The following is a 19551-nucleotide window of genomic DNA, read 5'->3' on the forward strand; positions in this document are numbered from 1 at the left end:
TCATGCCTACAATCCCAGCACTTTGAGGGGCCGAGGATGGTGGATCACCTGAAGCCAGGAGTTCAGGACCAGTCTGGCCAACATGGTGAAACCCCGTTTCAACTAAAAAAAAACACACAAAAATTAGCCGGCCATGGTGTTGGCACTATAATTCTAGCTACTCAGGAGGCTGAGGTGGGAGAATTGCTTGAACTTGGGAGGCGGAGGCTGCTCTGAGAGCCGAGATCGCGCCACTACACTCCAGCCTGAGCAAAAGAGCAAGACCCCATATCAAAAAAAAACAAAGAAAAAAAAGAAAAGGCTGGCCAAAGTCACCGATAATTTTTCTGAAACATGCTCTGCATTCCCTATTGTGAAGAATGGCAACACCACCCATAAATCTAGCTAATTCAGAAACATGGAATTCATCCTAGAACCCTCCCACTCTTCTCTCACATTAAACTGGACACTAAGTCTAGTGGATTCTAGCCCCTTAATACACATCAGTCTCCTGAAGTCTCATGCAATAGCCTCCCAATGGAGCGCCTGGCCTCTAAGCAATTCTCCACACAATAGCTAAAGGAATCTTTCTAAAAACCTGAGTGTGTGCCCCTTAGCAGCTTCCCAGTCCTTTGTCTGACTTCCTCAGAGCCCTACTAATTGCTTACCACACCCTGCACTCCAGCCTTACTAACCTGCTTGACATTCCAAGACTACACACCATTTTAAACTCCACATGTTGACACCACCTGCAGTGTTTCTTCTGCATGGAAGGTCCTTGCCCTGCCCCCTTATTTTACTTGGCAAATTATTACTGGTTCTTCCAGAACCGGTTTAGAATGCCCTCCTGATTTCCAGTTTACTTTTAGATTACAAAATGATACACATAATGATTACAAAGATACACAACTTATACATACATCTGAAAAAGAAATCATCCAAAAATCTAGAACTTTTTATAAATCAATAAGAAAAACTCGCAACACAGTATTTTTTTAAAGGGTAGGGGGCAAAAGACTTAAAAAGACATTTCACAAAATAGGAAACTCAAATGACCAAGAAACATATAAAAAGATGTTGGCCAGGCCCGGTGGCTCATGCCTGTAATTCCAGCACTTTGGGAGGCCGAGGCGGGCAGATCATAAGGTCAAGAGATCAAGACCATCCTGGCCAACATGGTGAAACCCCATCTCTACTAAAAATACAAAAATTAGCTGGGCGCAGTGGCACACACCTGTAGTCCCAGCTACTCGGGAGGCTGAGGCAGGAGAATTGCTTGTATCCAGGAGACGGAGGTTGCAGTAAGTTGACATCATGACACTGCATTCCAGCCTGGCGACAGAAAGACTCCGTCTCAAAAAAAAAAACAGATGTTTAACATCGTAACTCAGGAAAATACAATTGAAAACCATAATGAAATATCAATACACACCCATAATAGGTAAAATTTATTAAAATGACACTGCCAAGTGTGGGCAAAAATGTGAAGCAACCATAAGTGTCTTTACACTTGTGGGACTGTAAAGTAGTTCAATCAAAACTACATTTTTGAGCCTGGGCAACATAGGGAGATCCCATCTCTACAAAAAATTTTTAAATCAGCCAGGCGTGGTGGTGCTAGCCTGTAGTCCCAGCTACTCATAGTCCCAGCTACTCAGGAGCCTGAGGCAGGAGGATTATTTGACGCCAGGAATTTGAGGTGGCAGTGAGCTATGATCGTGCCACTGCCAGCCAACAAAGCAAGACCCAGTCTCTAAAAAAAAAAAAAAAAATACAGTCAGCCCTCTGAAACTGTGGATTCTGTATTCATATATCCATAGGTTCAACCAATCATGGATCAAAAACAATCAAAAGCAAATAAATAATAACGATAAAATAAAATCTACAAATTTTAAAAAACACCGTATAACAACTATCGACATGGTATTTACATTGTATAATGTATTATTAGTAATCTAGAGATAATTTAAAATATACAGAAGGATGTGTGAAGGTTACAAGGGACTTGAGTATCCTCAGATTTTGTTATCTGAGGGTGTCCCGGAACCAATCCTCCAAGGATACTGAGGGATGACTGTATATTCTATAAGATTTCATTTATATGAAATTCAAGAACAGACAAAACTAAGCAATAATGATAGATATCAGAAAAGTTGTTGCTTCTAGGTGGTATAGACTCGGGGGAAGCATGAGAAAACTTACAGAGCATTGAAAGGGTTTTATATACTGATCTACGTGGTGGTTACAGGGGTATAAATAAATGTAAAAAAAATCATCAAACTGTACAACTAAGATGAATGCACTGGGCCGGGTGCGGTGGCTCACGCCTCTAATACCAGCATTTTGGGAGGCCGAGGCAGGTGGATCATGAGATCAGCAGATCGAGACCAGCATGGCCAACATGGTGAAACCTTGTCTCTACTAAAATTACAAAAATTAGCTGGGAAGTGGTGGCACAAGCCTGTACTCCCAGCTACTCAGGAGGCTGAGGCAAGAGAATGGCTTGAACTGGGGAAGCGGAGGTTGCAGTGAGCCAAGATCGTGCCACTGCACTCCAGCCTAGTGACAGAGCAAGACTCTATCTCAAAAAAACAAACAAACAAACAAACAAAAAATGAGTGCACTGCCAGGCATAGTGGTAGGCACCTGTAGTCCCAGCTACTTGGGAGGCTGAGGTGGCGAATCACCCAAACCCAAGAGGGTGAAGGCAGCCTAGGCAACAAAGTAAGACCCTATCTCTAACAAAGAAAATTAAAATTAAAAATGATGTTTTTTTCCTTAAGATGGAGTTTCACTGCGTCGCCCAGGCTGGCATTCAGTGGCGTGATCTCAGCTCACAGCAACCTCCACCTCCTGTGTTCAAGCAACTCTCCCACCTCAGACTCTCGAATAGCTGGGACTACAGGCACATGCCACCACTCCCAGCTAATTTTTGTTATTTTTAGTAGAGATGGGGTTTCATCATGTTGACCAGGCTGGTCTCAAACTCCTGACCTCAAGTGATCCTCACTGATTCTTAAAAGATCAATGCACTTTACATACATGCATATACATGTATGTTAGGACTCAATTTTTAAAAAATGAACAAAACCATGTACAAATAAAAGAACACACCAAAACAATTAATACCCTAAATTAACATGCTAAAAAAAATTTTTTTTCTTTTTTTTGAGACAGACTCTCATTCTGTTGCCCAGGCTGGAGTGCAGCAGTGCGATCTCGGCTCACTGCAAGCTCCACCCCCCAGGTTCAACCGATTCTCCTGCCTCAGCCTCCTGCGTAGCTGGGATTATAGGCACATGTCACCACACATGGCTAATTTTTGTATTTTTAGAAGAGATGGGGTTTCGTCATGTTGACCAGGAGGGTCTCAATCTCCTGACCTCGTGATCCACAAGCCTCGGCCTCCCAAAGTGCTGGGATTACAGGCGTGAGCCACCGTGCCCGGCCACTAAAAAATTTTTAAATTAAAAATAATCAGTAGAGCCACAGCTGATGCTTACTTCTTAAATCTTCTGTATTATGCTGAATTTTGTACTGAATTTTGTACCATGACCATATTACTTTTATTACTTTAAAAAAAATAAAAAAATAAAGCTGGGCCGGGTACAGTAGCTCATGACTGTAATCCCAGCATTTTGGGAGGCTCAGGCAGGTAGATCACTTGAGGCTTAGGCCAGGAGTTGCTGACCAGGCTCTACTAAAAATACAAAGAAAATAAGCTGGGCATGGTGGCACATGCCTGTAATCCCAGTTACTCGGGAGGATGAGGCAGGAGGAGCACCTGAATCCCGGAGGCGAGGGTTACAGTGAACCAAGATCATGCCACTGCATTCCTGCCTGGGTGACAGAGCCAGACTGTCTCAAGAAAAAAAAAAAAAAAAGTTATTTCATTAAAATGACAATGTTAAAACGAAACCTGGCCAGGGCAGTGGCTCAAGCCTGTAATTCCAGTGTTTTGGGAGGCCATGGCAGGTGGATCATGAGGTCAGGAGTTCAAGACCTGCCTGGCCAATACAGTGAAACCCCATCTCTATTAAAAATACAAAAAATTAGCCAGAAATGGTGGCAGGCGCTTGTAATCCCAGCTACTCACGAGGCTGAGGCAGGAGAATCGCTTGAACCCAGGAGGCAGAGGTTGCAGTGAGCTGAGATCAGGCCACTGCACTCCAGCCTGGGCAACAGAGCAAGACTCCATCTCAAATAAAAAAAAAAAAAGAAATCTAAGCACTACTGTACCTCATCACACTGGCCTGCAATGGTCTTTTCACAAAGCAATGTCTTCAATTATCTTACTCTTTTAGCATCCAACACACACCCAGGCACTAGCTATCTGCAGAACTAGGTATCTGCTTCGTGTCCATTTACTGTATTCTACTGTAGAGGTGGTAAGCAAAAATGTTTGTTGAATAAACAAATGTGTAAAAAAAAAAAAAGAAATGAGGGCCGGGCGCCGTGGCTCACGCCTGTAATCCCAGCATTTTGGGAGGCGGGCAGATTACGAGGCCAGGAGATTGAGACCATCCTGGCTAATACGGTGAAACCCTGTCTCTACTGAAAATACAAAAAAATTACCCAGGCGCGGTGGCGGCTGCCTGTAGTCCCAGCTACTCAGGAGGCTGAGGCAGAAGAATGGCATGAACCCAGGAGGCGGAGCTTGCAGCGAGCTAAGATCTCGCCACTACACTCCAGCCTGGATGACACAGCGAGTCTCCGTCTCAAAAAAAAAAGAAAGAAAGAAAGAAAGAAATGAAAATTAGGCAATCCATGAGAAGCATTCCAAAGTCATGGGCTTATGAGCTTGAATTTATACTACAGAGAAGGGTTGAGGCTTACTGAATAAGGATATAAACTTGTATCACTACATTCCAAAATTGTCTCACCAGGCTAGGCGCAGTGGCTCACGCCCGTAATTCCAGCACTTTGGGAGGCTGAGGCGGGCGGATCATTTGAGGCCAGGAGTTCATAATCAGCCTGGCCAACATGGTGAAACCCCATCTCTACTAAAAATACAAAAATTAGCCAGGTGTGGTGGCACATGCCTGTAGTCCCAGCTACTTGGAAGGCTGAGCCAGGAGAATCGCTTGAACCTGGGAGGTGGCGGTTGCAGTGAGACGTGATCACGCCACTGCACTCCAGCCTGGGTGACACAGCAAGATTCCATCTCAAAAAAAACTAGAAGCAAAGTATACCCAGATATCATTCAGCCTGTGAATAAACTGTTAATTCACACAATGGAATACTTGTTGCCAATAAAAAGGAAAGCACAGCCGGGAGCGGTGGCTCATGCTTGTAATCCCAGCACTATGGGAGGCCGAGGTCGGTGGATCACCTGAGGTCAGGAGTTCGAGACCAGCCTGGCCAACATGGAAAAACCCCATCTCTACTAAAAATACAAAATCAGCCAGGCATGGTGGCACATGCCTGTAATCCCAGCTACTCAGGAGGCTGAGGCAGGAGAATCACTTAAAACCGGCAGGCAGAAGTTTCAGTGAACCAAGATTGTGCCATTGCACTCCAGGCTGGGCAAGAAGAGCAAAACTCCATCTCAAAAAAAAAAAAAAAAGGAATGCACTACTGACACAGGCAACAACATGGATGAATCTCAAGGGCATTACGCTGAGTGAAAAAAGGCAAATCACAAAAGGTGACATACTGCATAATTCCATTTATATAACATTCTCGAAGTGGCAACTTTAAGTGATAGAGAACAGATCAGTATTTGTCAGGCTTAGATTTGAAGAGAGAGAATGTGACTGTTCTTTGTCGTAATGAAATAGTTTGGCATCGTGACTGTGGTGATTATTCTAATCTACACAAATGATACAATTTGTTAGAAGTACACACACAAAGAGTGCATGTAAAACTGGTAAAATCCAAGTAAAATCTTTCTTGAATTAATAACATTGTGTCAATGTCAATTTATTGGTTTCAACAATGTTCTATGGTTAAGATATCAACGTGGGGGAAGTTGAATAAAGAGTACACAAAGAACTCTGTACCACTTTTGCAAGGTCTTGTGAGTCTGAAATTACTTCAAAATTAAATGTTTTAATAAAAATTTTACAAGAAGAAAACAGAATTTTTTTTTTTTTTTTGAGACGGAGTCTTGCTCTGTCACCCAGGCTGTAGTGCAGTGGCACGATCTCGGCTCACTGCAACCTCCATCTCCCAGGTTCAAGCGATTCTTCTGCCTCAGCCTCCCAAGTAGCTGGAATTGCAGAAGCACGCCACCACTCCCAGCTAATTTTTGTATTTTTAGTAGAGACAGGGTTTCACCATATTGGCCAGGCTAGTCTCAAACTCCTGACCTCATGATCTGCTCACCTTGGCCTCCCAAAGTGCTGGGATTACAGGCATGAGCCACCACGCCCGGCCAGAAATAGAAAAATTCTAAGGAACAATAGATGAATGGATAAAATGTGGCATATCAACACTACTATTGAGCAATATAAAGGATCTAAGTACCAATACGTGCCATAACATGGATGAACCTTGAAAACATTGTTCTAAGGAAACCAGACACAAAGCCACATACTGTATATTCCATCTACATGAAATGTTCAGAATTAGCAGATTCACAGAGACTTAGAACGTAAATTAGTTGTTGCCAACTCAGGGGGAAGGGGAATGGAGAATAACTGGGAAATAAATATGGAGTTTCTTTCTGGGGAAGTGAAAATGTTATAGAATTAGATAACGGCTGCACAATTTAATCAATAGACTAAAAATCTGTAAATGGCCTACTTTAAAAGGTAAATTTTATGGTATGTGAACTATATCACAATAAAAGAGTTATGAAAAAAATGAGAGAGATCTTTTAAAAATTGTACCTACATATAAACATACCCTAAGGCAAAAATTTATCCCAAGCTATGTGATGTAGCTAATTCCTAAGATTTGTGATTAAACAGCACTACAGTCTTTCTGTGCTGCGTGTTACTCACAAAGCAGCACAATTAATAATTAGCAAACCAAACTCACAGGACAATCTAACAGGATTATAATTTTGACCCACTAAAAAATCTTAATCTTATTCCTGACAACAACAATTTCCAGTGTACCATAAAAGGAGCCTCTAGGAACTGGCTCAATTCATAAAAGCTCACAGATTTGAACTGAACTAAAATTAAATTAAAAGCCAGCTTGCATATACAAAGGTAGATAATGACAAAAGTAAATCATGTTACATCACGCCAGACCCACAGTCACATAATTCAAGTTTGCCAATCATCATATTAATAGTTTAAAATTTACCTATTACTCCTTTTCCTCCTCTGGAAAATTAATCAAAAAGCAAAAACAGTGCTTCAGGAAACCTGAATTCTGATCCAAACGAAGCTACCGTTGTGCGCTTAACGTGTCAGAGCTATCCGTAAAATGCAGGGTACCCTGAAAATACTAGTCTCCGGGAGATTCTTTTACCACTTCTCAGGTGCCACTCCTTGCACACTCAACCACGTCACCTGGTTTCCCACGCACTACTGCAGGCCAGGTCTGTTTCCACTACTATCCCCTTCCCCACAATCTATTCTCCATATAGCAGCCTTTTGTTTTGTTTTGTTTTTGGAGATGGAGTCTCCCCCTCTGTTGCCCAAGCTGGAGTGCAGTGGTGCAATCTCGGCTCACTCCAAGCTCTGCCTTCCAGGTTCACGGCATTCTCTCACCTCAGCCTCCCGAGTAGCTGGGACTACAGGCACCTGCCACCACGCCGGGCTATTTTTGTTTTTGTATTTTTAGTAGAAATGGGGTGTTAGCCAGGATGGCCTCGATCTCCTGACCTCGTGATCTGCCTGCCTCGGCTTCCCAAAGTTATGGGATTACAGGCATGAGCCACAGCGCCCGGACAGCAGCCCTCTTTTTAAACAGTGAATCAGAACCTGTCCCTTCCACATGTAAGCCTCCAATGGCCTACGGGACCAGATACGCTCTGACTCCGGCCTCCCATCAACCTTTCCGGGCCACTCCTGCCACCCTGACTTTTGGGTTCCTCGAATACTTCCAGCCCACTCCTCCCCAGGGCCTCTGCCACACTGGATCTCCTCCTCATTCTTGATCCTGCTTAAATGTCACTTCTCAGAGAGTGGAGTGTGGACTCTGCTCCTGGGCTGCCTTGATTCAACAGATGGGCATGTTATTTACTCTTGCTGTGTCCCTGTTTCCTCATCTGTAAAATGTCAGTAATAATGGTGCCTACCTCTTAGGGTTGTCACAAGGTACATGTAAAGCAATCGACAGAGTGACTGGCACAGTGTTCAAATGTCATCTATCTTTATTACTTAAGATGACCCCTCTTTTCTTCCTATCCCTTAGCCCTACCTGAAATTATCTTCTGTCACCCTCTTTGTGGTTTTCCCTAAACTTCCCAGGGTTAGCTTTGCAAGGAGCTTCGTCTTGTTCAAAACTCTATCACCTGCCTGGCACGGTGGCTCACGCCTGTAATCCCACCACTTTGGGAGGCCAAGGCAGATGGATCACGAGGTCAGGAGATCGAGACCATCCTGGCTAACACGGTAAAACCCCATCTCTACTAAAAATACAAACATTAGCCAGACGTGGTGGCGGGCGCCTGTAGTCCCAGCTACTCGGGAGGCTGAGGCAGGAGAATGGGCTTGAACCCAGAAGGCGGAGGTTGCAGTGAGCCGAGATCCCGCCACTACACTCCAGCCTGGGTGACAGAGCGAGACTCGGTCTCAAAAAAAAAAAAAAAAAAAACACACAAAAAACCTCTATCACCATCTCCAAAGAAAGACATGTAAATACCTATTTAATAGATGAATAAATATATAACATCAAACATTTCTTTTAAATAATGTCTTGATTCAGGCCAGGAGCAGTGGCTCACGCCTGTAATCCCAGCTCTGTGGGAGGGGATCACCTGAGGTCAAGAGTTGCAGACCAGCCTGGCCAACATGGTGAAACCCCGTCTCTACTAAAAAATACAAAAAAATTTAGCTAGGCTGAGTGGCGGGTGCCTGTAATCCCAGCTACTCGGGAGGCTAAGGCAGGAGAATCCCTTGAACCCAGGAGGCGGAGGTTGCAGTGAGCCAAGATCCGGCCATTGCACTCCAGCCTGAGCGACAACAGCGAAACTCTGTCTCAAAAAAAAATTAAATAAAATAATGTATTGATTCAAAGAGTTAAGTGAAAAATGGCATTGCCTCAATCAGTTATATAATTGGGCTGGTCCCATTACCTTCAGACTAGAGTCAGTTCGTTTCATTATTAGCTGGTGTGTTATTTTCCCCCTCAAATTCTATCACACATACACAACACACCGTGGGAGAAACTCGCAGATTAATCTGTGAGAGTATAAACTGAGTACTGTGGCTATTCACTAAGTCTTCATAAACATACCACATAAATTCAAACTGCGGCCCACCAAAAAGGCCCTCGACCATTAGGAAAATCACACCCTAACATATGCAAATACAAGACATATACTGACTTAATTAGAACTGTTTTTCTACATGTACATATAGGTAACATGCACACATACGGGTCTGTTTGTATACACATGCACACATAGCCATCTCCGACACTGGGGTCACACTTTTTCCACTTCTTTTTATGTTTCTGAATATAACAGACTATGTGGAATTAAATCAATGCTTTGAATTCAGAGCTGTGATTAAAACCCAGTACTTATTCAGAATCCTAAACATTACAGTTCTCCTTACCACTGGGTAAACTTCCATGGTTCACCAAAGGAAATCTCAAATTTAAGGTTGTAATTCACTTGAAAGCTAGCACTAATTTTTTTAAACGCATCTAAAGCTACCAAAAATCCAGTCCATTTTAACATCTTATGAATTCAATATCAAATTTTTACCCACCAATTAGTTCTTCAAGTCTTTAATAAGTGTTTCCCTTTACTCTAATTTTTTTTTTTTTAGAAAGTTATTTTTAAGTCACTATCCACATTTTGTGAAACTGAAGGACCAAGGCCAACGAGAAGGGGAAAAAAGGAAACAACCAAAAATGTTTCTGGATTTTATTAAAGATGATGCTGGACTCTCATTCCCCATAGTACCAAAGATGTCACACGGAGTATTATTGCTCAAAAGAGCGAAGCAATTAATCTAGAGGAAGAGATAACGATGTTGAACGCTGGTAAATCAAAAGAATAAGGAGAGAGGAGTGGAAAAGGAGAAGACGCGGCGGCGCTGTGCGGTCTCGGAGCAGCTCTCCAGGAAAGGGTTCTCGGGCAGCGGCCCCCCGGCTCGGGTGAGCGGCCAGACTGGAGGTGGCCAGCGCGGGCGCGTTTTCCACTCCGCCCGGCTCCGGCGCACACGCCCACCGCCCCGCGCAGCCCGCGACCCCGGCGCCCGCAGCGCACCCAAGTCACGCTCGACCCGAGCGGAAAGTTTCGAATCCAAACCAGAGAGCCGAAACGCACAGGTCTCGGGGCTGAACTCGCGCCAGGAACACGCCCGAGGCGAACCACTTGACAACCAGCTCCGGTTCTCAGCAGAAAGGCCGACTGGCGGGGGCCGGGGAGGAAGGGGAGGCGAGACACACGCCCTCGCGCACACTCAGCCCCTCCGACTCCTCGGCCCGCGGCTCAGGTGGGAGCAGCGCAGCCCCCGCACTCCCGCACCGGGCGGGCCGGAGCCCCTTCCAGAAAGGGCCGCGACCCCCGGGCCAGCTCGCGCGCAGGGGACCGGTGCGCACGCCCCGCCCGGCGCCTCCCCGCCGGCCTCCCGCCCGCCCGCCGGCCGGTGGCGACCCGGGGCGGGAGGGCGCGGAGTCGAGGCTCCGTGATGCTCGGGAACCGGCCGCGGCCCGCGCGCCCCTCCCCCGCCGCCGCCCCTCCCCCCGGGCCGCCCGCGGGGCGCAGGAGCCGAGCGCCGGCGTCCCGGGGGACCAGCCCGCCAGCCGGCCGGAGGACCTGGACAACTTTCCCCTGCGCGGCCGCGGGCGCCCCCGACGGGGCAGGGGTGGGGAACGGGGACAGGCGCAGCGTGGACTCACTTTTTCGGATGTTTCTCTCTTTTCGGCCTCCGCTTTCGGGCCTGAATGGCCAGCACTGGGGGAAGAGAAGACACACATTAACGGTCGGGCCGCCCGCCAGGGCCGGCCGCGTGGCGGGGAGAGGGCGCGCCGCGGGCCACTCACCTTTCCGGGAGCTCATTCCGACGCGGCGGAAGCGGGGCGGGGGGCTTCGCGGCGGCTGCGGCGGCGGCGGCGACGCGGGCGCCGAGACGAGCCGGGCTGCAGCCTCCACTCGCTCCGCCGGCCGGGAGGAGGCGGGAACCGCGCCTGCGCCGCCACCGCCGCCGCTCCAGCAGGGACCCAGCAAGACCCGCCCCTGGCCGGCCCCGCCCCCGCCCCGCCCCCCACCCGCCGGCCCCAGGGGTCGGGACCCCCGAGTCGCGCGCCCCGCGCCCCCGCCCCACCCACCTGTGCAGAGGTGGTCGCCGCCCAAGGCCGCGCTGGCCCTCGGCCTCCCCCACCCCAGCCTGCGGCCCGGGCCTTCGCCTCCTGCGCTCCTGCGGCTGGCCCAGGCCGCCCGCCTCTCCTGGGCACCGGACCCGCGGGACCCTCCCTCCCCGCCGCGGCCTCTCCCCTCCGCACCCCGACCGGTCGCGCAGCCCGGCGCTCCATGCGCCCTTCCTTGGCCGGCGCCTCCTCGGGTCTCGCACCACCTCTCTTCCCGCGGCCTCTTCTCTCCCTTTGCTCCTCTACATCCTTGCATCCCCATGAGCGCCGCTTCCTCCTCTCCGGCGGGCGTGGAAAGGGCACACGACCAAAAGCTGGGAAACCTGGGTCCGCGATTAGCGGTGTGACCTTGGAGAAGTCATTTTCTCTCCCACCTCTACGTGCCCTCCAGGATTGCATGAATTTAATGAAGGAAAAGATACAGATAGCATTCAAAGTACGACAATGGTTTTGCACATGAATGAAACCCGGTAAACACCATGTGTATAACAATTCAAAACAACAATCACACCAAGTAGTTATTTTCTGCATCCTGCAATGAGCAAACTGAGTCCCAACGAGGTTAAACAGTTTAACCAGCCAGGATCGAAATTCAGGCCTGGCTGGCTGTCGACAAACTCCACCTTATCAGGCTGCCTATAAAAGATGTGAATCAAGTTGATAGTGGCACAAAAAGATAACTATAATGTTCCCTTATTTATGTAAATAATTACAATAGTTTTTGAAAGATAAGCATCCTGACCATTAACTCCTCCTTGGTCACACAACTGTATCTTCAACTGACAAGGTGGCTTACTCTAAGGATGGTAAAACAGACAGTACAAGAAAAGCTGCTTGGATTTTGAAGAGCCTTTAACTTTTTGTATTCAAAAATATCAAACCTTTATAGAAAAGTTACAAGAAAAATATAATTCACAGCCAAATTAACCCATATTCACCAATTTTTAACATTCTGCCACATTTGCTATGTGTCTGTGTGTATGGTTTATTTTGCTGAATCATTTGAGTTTTTGTAGACACTGTTACCCTTTATCCGTAAATATTTCGGTAAATATCTACTAGGAACAAAGATAATCTCCCACGTAATCAGAATTCCATGATCACTCCAAGAAACTTTCATGCTAATACAATGTAATCATCTGTAACATACAGGCCATATATATTCAATTTTGCAAAATATCTAAGTAATATCCCTTTTCTTTTTTTCCCAATTAGTCTACCATTAAGGATCATCTGTGGCGTTTAATTGTCATGTCTTTTTTTTTTTTTTTTTTTTTTTTTGAGACGGAGTCTTGCTCTGTGCCCCAGGCTGGAGTGCAGTGGCGCGATCTCGGCTCACTGCAAGCTCCGCCCCCCCCGGGTTCACGCCATTCTCCTGCCTCAGCCTCCCAAGTAGCTGGGACTACAGGCGCCCACCACCTTACCCGGCTAATTGTCTTGTATTTTTAGTAGAGACGGGGTTTCACCGTGTTAGCCAGGATGGTCTCGATCTCCTGACCTCGTGATCCGCCCGTCTCGGCCTCCCAAAGTGCTGGGATTACAGGCTTGAGCCACCGCGCCCGGCCTGTCATGTCTTTTTAAACACCTTTAGAATCATTCTTGGTTTTGGTTTTCTTTTTATTTATTTATTTATTTATTTAGAAATGGAGTCTCACTCCATCATCCAGGCTGGAGTGCAGTGGCGCAATCTCAGCTCACTGCAACCTCAGCCTCCCAGGTCTAAGCAATTCTCCTGCCTCAGCCTCCCGAGTAGCTGGGATTACAGGCATACAGCACCACATCTGGTTAATTTTTGTATTTTCTTTTTTTAGTAGAGACAGGGTTTCACCCTATTGGCCAGGCTGGTCTCGAACTCCTGACCTCAGGTCATTCACCCACCTCAGCCTCCCAAAGTGTTAGGATTACAGGCCTGAGCCTTGACACCCAGCCCTTTTTTTGTGTTGTTTTGTTTTCTTGTTTATAACATTGACTTTTTTGAGGAATCCGATTCCACCATTTTGCAGAATGTTCCTTGTTTTGGATTTGTCTGTTTCCCTGTGATTAGATTCAAATTAAATAATTTTGTTGGGTATACTATAGGTGATGTTGTATTCATCTTAGTGCTTCAAAATATGATGTCAGTTTGTTCCATTACTGGTGATGTTACAGTTAATTATTTCTCCAAGATACAGGTAACTTTTCCCTCTGTATTTAAGAAGTCTGTGTAAAAAATGAGCAAAGGATTTGAATGGACATTTCTCCAAAGACATACAAATGGGCCGGGCGCGGTGGCTCAAGCCTGTAATCCCAGCACTTTGGGAGGCCGAGACGGGCGGATCACGAGGTCAGGAGATCGAGACCATCCTGGCTAACACAGTGAAACCCCGCGTCTCTACTAAAAAATACAAAAAACTAGCCGGGCGAGGTGGCGGGCGCCTGTAGTCCCAGCTACTCGGGAGGCTGAGGCAGGAGAATGGTGTAAACCCGGGAGGCGGAGCTTGCAGTGAGCCAAGATCCTGCCACTGCACTCCAGCCTGGGCGACAGAGCGAGACTCCGTCTCAAAAAAAAAAAAAGACATACAAATGACCAAACTAGCATGTGAAAAGAGAATCAACATCATTAGTTGTTAGGAAAATACAAAGCAAAACCATAATGAGTTACTACATCACACCTACTAGGATGACTATAAAATTTATTTATTTATTTATTTATTTATTTATTTTGAGACAGAGTTTTGCTCTTGTTGCCCAGGCTAGAGTGCAATGGCACGATCTTGGCTCACCACAACCTCAGCCTCCCAGGTTCAAGCGATTCTCCTGCCTCAGCCTTCCCAGTAGCTGGGATTACAGGCATACGCTACTGTGCCTGGCTAATTTTGTGTTTCTAGTAGAGATGGGGTTTCTCCATGTTGGTCAGGCTGGTATCGAACTCCCGACCTCAGGTGATCCACCTTCCTCAGCCTTCCAAAGTGCTGGGATTACAGGTGTGAGCCACTGGGCCCGGCTAAAAAAATTTTTAGTGGAAAATAAGGCCAGCTGTGATGTCTCACAAGTGTAATCTCAGCATTTTGGGAGGCTGAGGCTGGAGGATCATCTGAGTCCAGGAGTTGGCAGCTGCAGTGAACTATGATCACACCACTGCACTCCAGCCTGGGCAATAGAGTGAGACCCCATCTCAAAAAATAATGTTAATGGAAAAAAAATGTTAGTGGGGATTTTGGAACCCTCATATGTTGGAAACATTGAAACCCTCCTACATTTCTGGTGGGAATGTAAAATGGTGCAGTTATTATGGAAACAGTCTGTTGGCTTCTCAGAAAACTAATTATAGAATTAACAGCAATTCCACTCCTAGGTATATATGCACAAAGACTGAAAACAGATACTCAAACAAATCTTTGTACATGAGTGTTCATAGCAGCACTATCACAACAGCCAAAAGGTGGAAACAACCTAAATGGTCATCCATAAATGAATGGATAAACAAATTGTGGTATATACATGCACTGAAATATTTTTCGGCCTTAAAATTATTTAGTACTGACACATGCTACAATGTGGATGAACATCAAAAACATTATGCTAAATAAAAGCAGCCAGACACAAAATGTCACATATTGTATGATTCCATTTATATGAGATACCCAGAATAGGCAAATCTACAGAAAGCAGATTGGTGGTTGCCAGGAGTTGGGGGGTGGGAGAAGGAGGGAGCAACTGCTTAATGGGTACCAACTTTTATTTTGGTGTGATGAAAATGTTTTGGTGCTAGATAGAGGTGGTGGTGGCACAACATTGCTAATGTACTAAAAGCCACTGAATTGTTCTCTCTAAAGTGGTTTCTTTCATCTAAGGTGAATTTCACTTCAAAACAAAACAACAAAGTTACTTGTGTGGGGTGATACTTTGAAACTGTGTGAATATCTCTTTCCTGACAATATCTCAATGGGTTGGCATCCATTGATGATTCTTGCCTAAATCAACTATTACCACACTGGTTGTAGAACAGTGATTTTATAATCCTATCATTCCATCTATGTTAAGTGACACATTCTTTTTTTTTTTTTTTTCGAGATGGGGGTCTTGCTCTGTTGCCCAGGCTGGAGTGCAGTGGTGTGATCTCAGCTCACTGTAACCTCCACCTCCCGGGTTCGAGTGATTTTCCCACCTCAGCCTCCCAAGTAGCTGGGACTACAGGCGCACGCCATTTGTATTTTTAGTAGACACGGGTTTTCACCGTGTTGGCCAGGCTGGTCTCAAACTCTTGGCCTCAAGTGATCCACCCGCCTCTGCCTCCCTAAGTGCTGGGATTACAGGTGTGAACCACTACACCCACCCTTAAGTGACATTCTTTTTTTCTTTTTTTCTTTTTTTTTTTGGAAACAGGGTCTTGGTCCATCACCCAGGCTGGAGTGCAGTGGTGTCATCTCCACTCACTGCAACCTCTGCCTCCCAGGTTCAAACAATTCTCCTGCCTCAGCCTCTCAAGTAGCTGGGACTACAGGCACACACCAGCACACCTGGCCAATTTTTTTGTTTTTTGTTTTTTTTTTTTGGCAGCAGGGGGAAAGGAAGTCTCGCTCTGTCGCCCAGGCTGGAGTGCAGTGGCACGATCTTGGCTCAATGCAACCTCTGCCTTCCAGGTTCAAGTGATTCTCCTGCCTCAGCATCCCAAGTAACTGGGATTACAGGCACCCACCACCACTCCCGGCTAATTTTTTTTGTGTTTTGTTTTTTTGTTTTTTTTTTTTTTTTTTGAGACGGAGTCTTGCTCTGTCGCCCAGGCTGGAGTTCAGTGGCCAGATCTCAGCTCACTGCAAGCTCCGCCTCCCGGGTTTACGCCATTCTCCTGCCTCAGCCTCCCGAGTAGCTGGGACTACAGGCGCCCGCCACCTCGCCCGGCTAGTTTTTGTATTTTTTTAGTAGAGACGGGGTTTCACGGTGTTAGCCAGGATCGTCTCGATCTCCTGACCTCGTGATCCACCCATCTCAGCCTCCCAAAGTGCTGGGATTACAGGCTTGAGCCACCGCGCCCAGCCTTTTTTGTGTTTTTAGTAGAGACTAGGTTTCACCATGTTGGCCAGGCTGGTCTCAAACTCCTGACCTCAAGTGATGTGCCCGCCTCAGCCTCCCAAAGTGCTGGGATTGCAGGCTTGAGCCACCACGTCCGGCCTAATTTTTGTATTTTTAGTGGAGATGGGGTTTCACCATGTTGGCCAGGCTGGTCTCAAACCCCTGACCTCAGGTAATCCGCCCACCTTGGCCTCCCAAAGTGCTGGGATTACAGGCATGCAACACCGCGTAAGGAGGAGCTTTTATTTCTCCCTCTGGCTTTTTTTTTTTTTTTTTTTTTTTTTGCCCCCTCCTGCTTCTCTGCATTTTTTCTTTCTTTCTTTGTTTCTTTCTCTATGTTTCTGGCTTGTTTTTTGTTTTTGGTATCAATATTGACAAAAATTACTGTCACTATTTTTTCTGTTGTTTTTAGAGGACAGGGTCTCACTCTATGGACATGAGCCACCATACTTGGCCTTTTTATTATTTTTTAAAAGGCTTTATTGAGATATAACTAACATATATACAATTCAGCCATTTTAAAATATAGAATTCAATGGTTTTTAGTATGTTCACAGCGTTGTGCAACCACTACCACAATCTAACTTTAAAACATTTCTGCGGCAGATGTGGTTGCTCTCATTTATAATTCCAGCAGTTTGAGAAGCTAAAGTAGGAGGATCACTTGAGCCCAGGAGTTCAAGGTTAGGGAGGTTATAGTGAGCTATGATCACGCTGCTGCACTCCAACCTGAGCAACAGAGCAAGACACTGTCTCAAAAAAAAAAATTGTCCCCCCCCAAAAAAGAACTCCATACGTATTAGCAGTCACTCCCCATTTCCTCCAACTTTCCCCTGCACTAAGCCTAGGCAGCCACTAATGTACTTCCTGTATCTATAGGCTTGCCTGTTCTGGACAGTTCATGTGAATGGAATCATACAATATGTGGCCTTTGGTGGCCAGCATCTTTCACTTAGCCTAACATTAAAACCCATTTCTACTATTTAATTTCTATATGACCTTGGGCAAGTTACTTAATTACAACATCTGGAAAGTGATAACAGCATGTACTAATATTAGTCTTCATAGGTCAGTTTGATAATCAAATAAGATAAATCTCCAGTAACAGTAATTCGTAGCAACAGTTGGGAGATACATCGCCAATCTGTTGAATTTTTGCATTCAATTTTCAACAAATACTTATCAAATACCTATTATGTAGCAAGCGTTATTGTAGACATTGATTCTATAGCAGTGAACAAAGCACACAAAAGTGTCCCTGCCCTCATGGATCTTACGTTCTACTGCCAGAAAACAGAAAATAAACAAAATAAATATGTGAAATATATGTTTACTAGATGGTTATCATTTTTATTTAAAAAAAAAAAAAAAAGCGGGGCACGGTGGTTCACGCCTGTAATCCCAGCACTTTGGGAGGTCATGAGATTGGGAGATCGAGACCATCCTGGCCAACAAGGTGAAACCCCGTCTCTACTAAAAATACAAAAATTAGCTGGGTGTGGCAGCACATGCCTGTAATCCCAGCTACTCAGGAGGCTGAGGGAGGAGAATCGCTTGAACCTAGGAGGCTGAGGTTGCTTTGAGCCGAGATCTTGCCACTGCCCTCCAGCCTGGGTGACAGAGCGAGACTCCATCTCAAAAACAAACAAACAAACAAACAAACAAACAAAAAAAAACCAAAGTGACTGGATGGAGTGGTTCATACCTGTAACCCTAGCACTTTGAAAGTCCGAAGCAAGAGGATTGTTTGAGCCCAGGAGTTCAAGACTAGCCTGGGGAACATAGTGAGACGCCCACCTCTATAAACTAAAAAATAAATTTTAGAAAAGCCTGAAAGCAAAAAAAATCAACAACCTGTTGGGAATATGGTTCAAGAGGCCTCCCAAGAAGGTAACACTGAATTAAAGAACTTAAAGCTGGCAGGGCACAGTGGCTCACGCCCGTAATCCCAGCACTTTGGGAGGCCAAGGCGGGCGAATTACCTGAGGTCAGGAGTTCCAGACCAGCCTGGACAACATGGTGAAACCCCATCTCTACTAAAAATACAAAAATTAGCGGGGTGTGGTGGTGCACCCCTGTAATCCCAGCTACTCAGGAGGCTGAGGTGGGAGAATTGCTTGAACCTGGGAGGCAGAGGTTGCAGTGAGCCAAGACTGCGCCACTGCACACTCCAGCCTGGGCGACAGAGCAAGATTCTGTATCACAAAAAAAAAAAAACAAAAGAACTTAAAGCTACCTTGCCAGTCCTTTTTACTTCTATAAATTAGAAGAAAACTATCTTTGCAAACCAGATATTTATGAATTGCTTTGAATTTATTGAATTAAAGTATACCAAATTAATCATCAATTAACTTTACACATACTATAGTGATGCTTTTTTAAAAACTATTTTTATTTATTTATTTTTTTGAGACAGAGTTTCACTCTTGTTGCTCAGGCTGGAGTGCAATAACATGATCTCGGCTCACTGCAACCTCCGCCTCCCAGATTCAAGCGATTCTCCTGCCTCAGCCATCCAAGTAGCTGGGATTACAGGCATGCACCACCACGCCTGGCTAATTTTGTATTTTTAGTAGAGACAGGGTTTATCCATGTTGGACAGGCTCGACCTCACAACCTCATGTGATCCACCTGCCTCAGCCTTTCAAAGTGTTGAGATTACAAGCATGAGCCACCGCGCCTGGCCAGTAGCTTTTAGAAAGAATGTAAGTGGGGCACAGAGGCGCTCGCTGTCCTGTCAGCTTCAGTCCAGCAGTTTGACTCCAGTAGTTGAGTCCAGCCTGAACAATGAGACCATACATCTTAAAAAGATAAATTAAATGATAAATGATAGCCAGGTGTGGTGGCTCATACCTGTAATCCCAGCACTTTGGGAGGCCAAGGCGAGCAGACCACGATGTCAGGAGATGGAGACCATCCTGGCTAATATGGTGAAATCTCATCTCTACTAAAAATACAAAAAATTAGCCGGGCATGGTGGCAGGTGCCTGTAGTCCCAGCTACTACAGAGGCTGAGGCAGGAGAATAGTGTGAACCTGGGAGGCAGAGCTTGCAGTGAGCTGAGATTGTGCCACTGCA

The 19551-nt window shown here is 45.9% G+C and overlaps 1 protein-coding gene across 8 annotated transcripts in view; it reads right to left on the reverse strand.

Annotated features, from left to right (window-relative positions):
• SRPK2 (SRSF protein kinase 2) overlaps window positions 1-19551 on the reverse strand; it is a 303416-nt gene that overhangs the window by 276847 nt on the left and 7018 nt on the right. For 3 of the 8 annotated variants that reach the window (XM_025381146.1, XM_025381157.1, XM_025381149.1), the window contains exons 1-2: window positions 11557-11697; window positions 10954-11008 (exon numbers count right to left, since the gene is read on the reverse strand). The exons of 1 other annotated variant lie outside the window; for it this stretch is intronic. In XM_025381146.1, coding sequence (XP_025236931.1) covers window positions 10954-11008; window positions 11557-11683 — 182 coding nt within the window. In that variant the 5' untranslated portion in view covers window positions 11684-11697. Of the gene's footprint in view, window positions 1-10953; window positions 11009-11097; window positions 11252-11556; window positions 11698-19551 lie in introns of those variants that run through there. 4 more of the 8 variants (XM_025381154.1, XM_025381150.1, XM_025381151.1 and 1 more) reach the window with 2 other exon arrangements.

Source organism: Theropithecus gelada, chromosome 3 (genome assembly GCF_003255815.1).
Source record: "Theropithecus gelada isolate Dixy chromosome 3, Tgel_1.0, whole genome shotgun sequence".
NCBI classification, from domain to species: domain Eukaryota; kingdom Metazoa; phylum Chordata; class Mammalia; order Primates; family Cercopithecidae; genus Theropithecus; species Theropithecus gelada.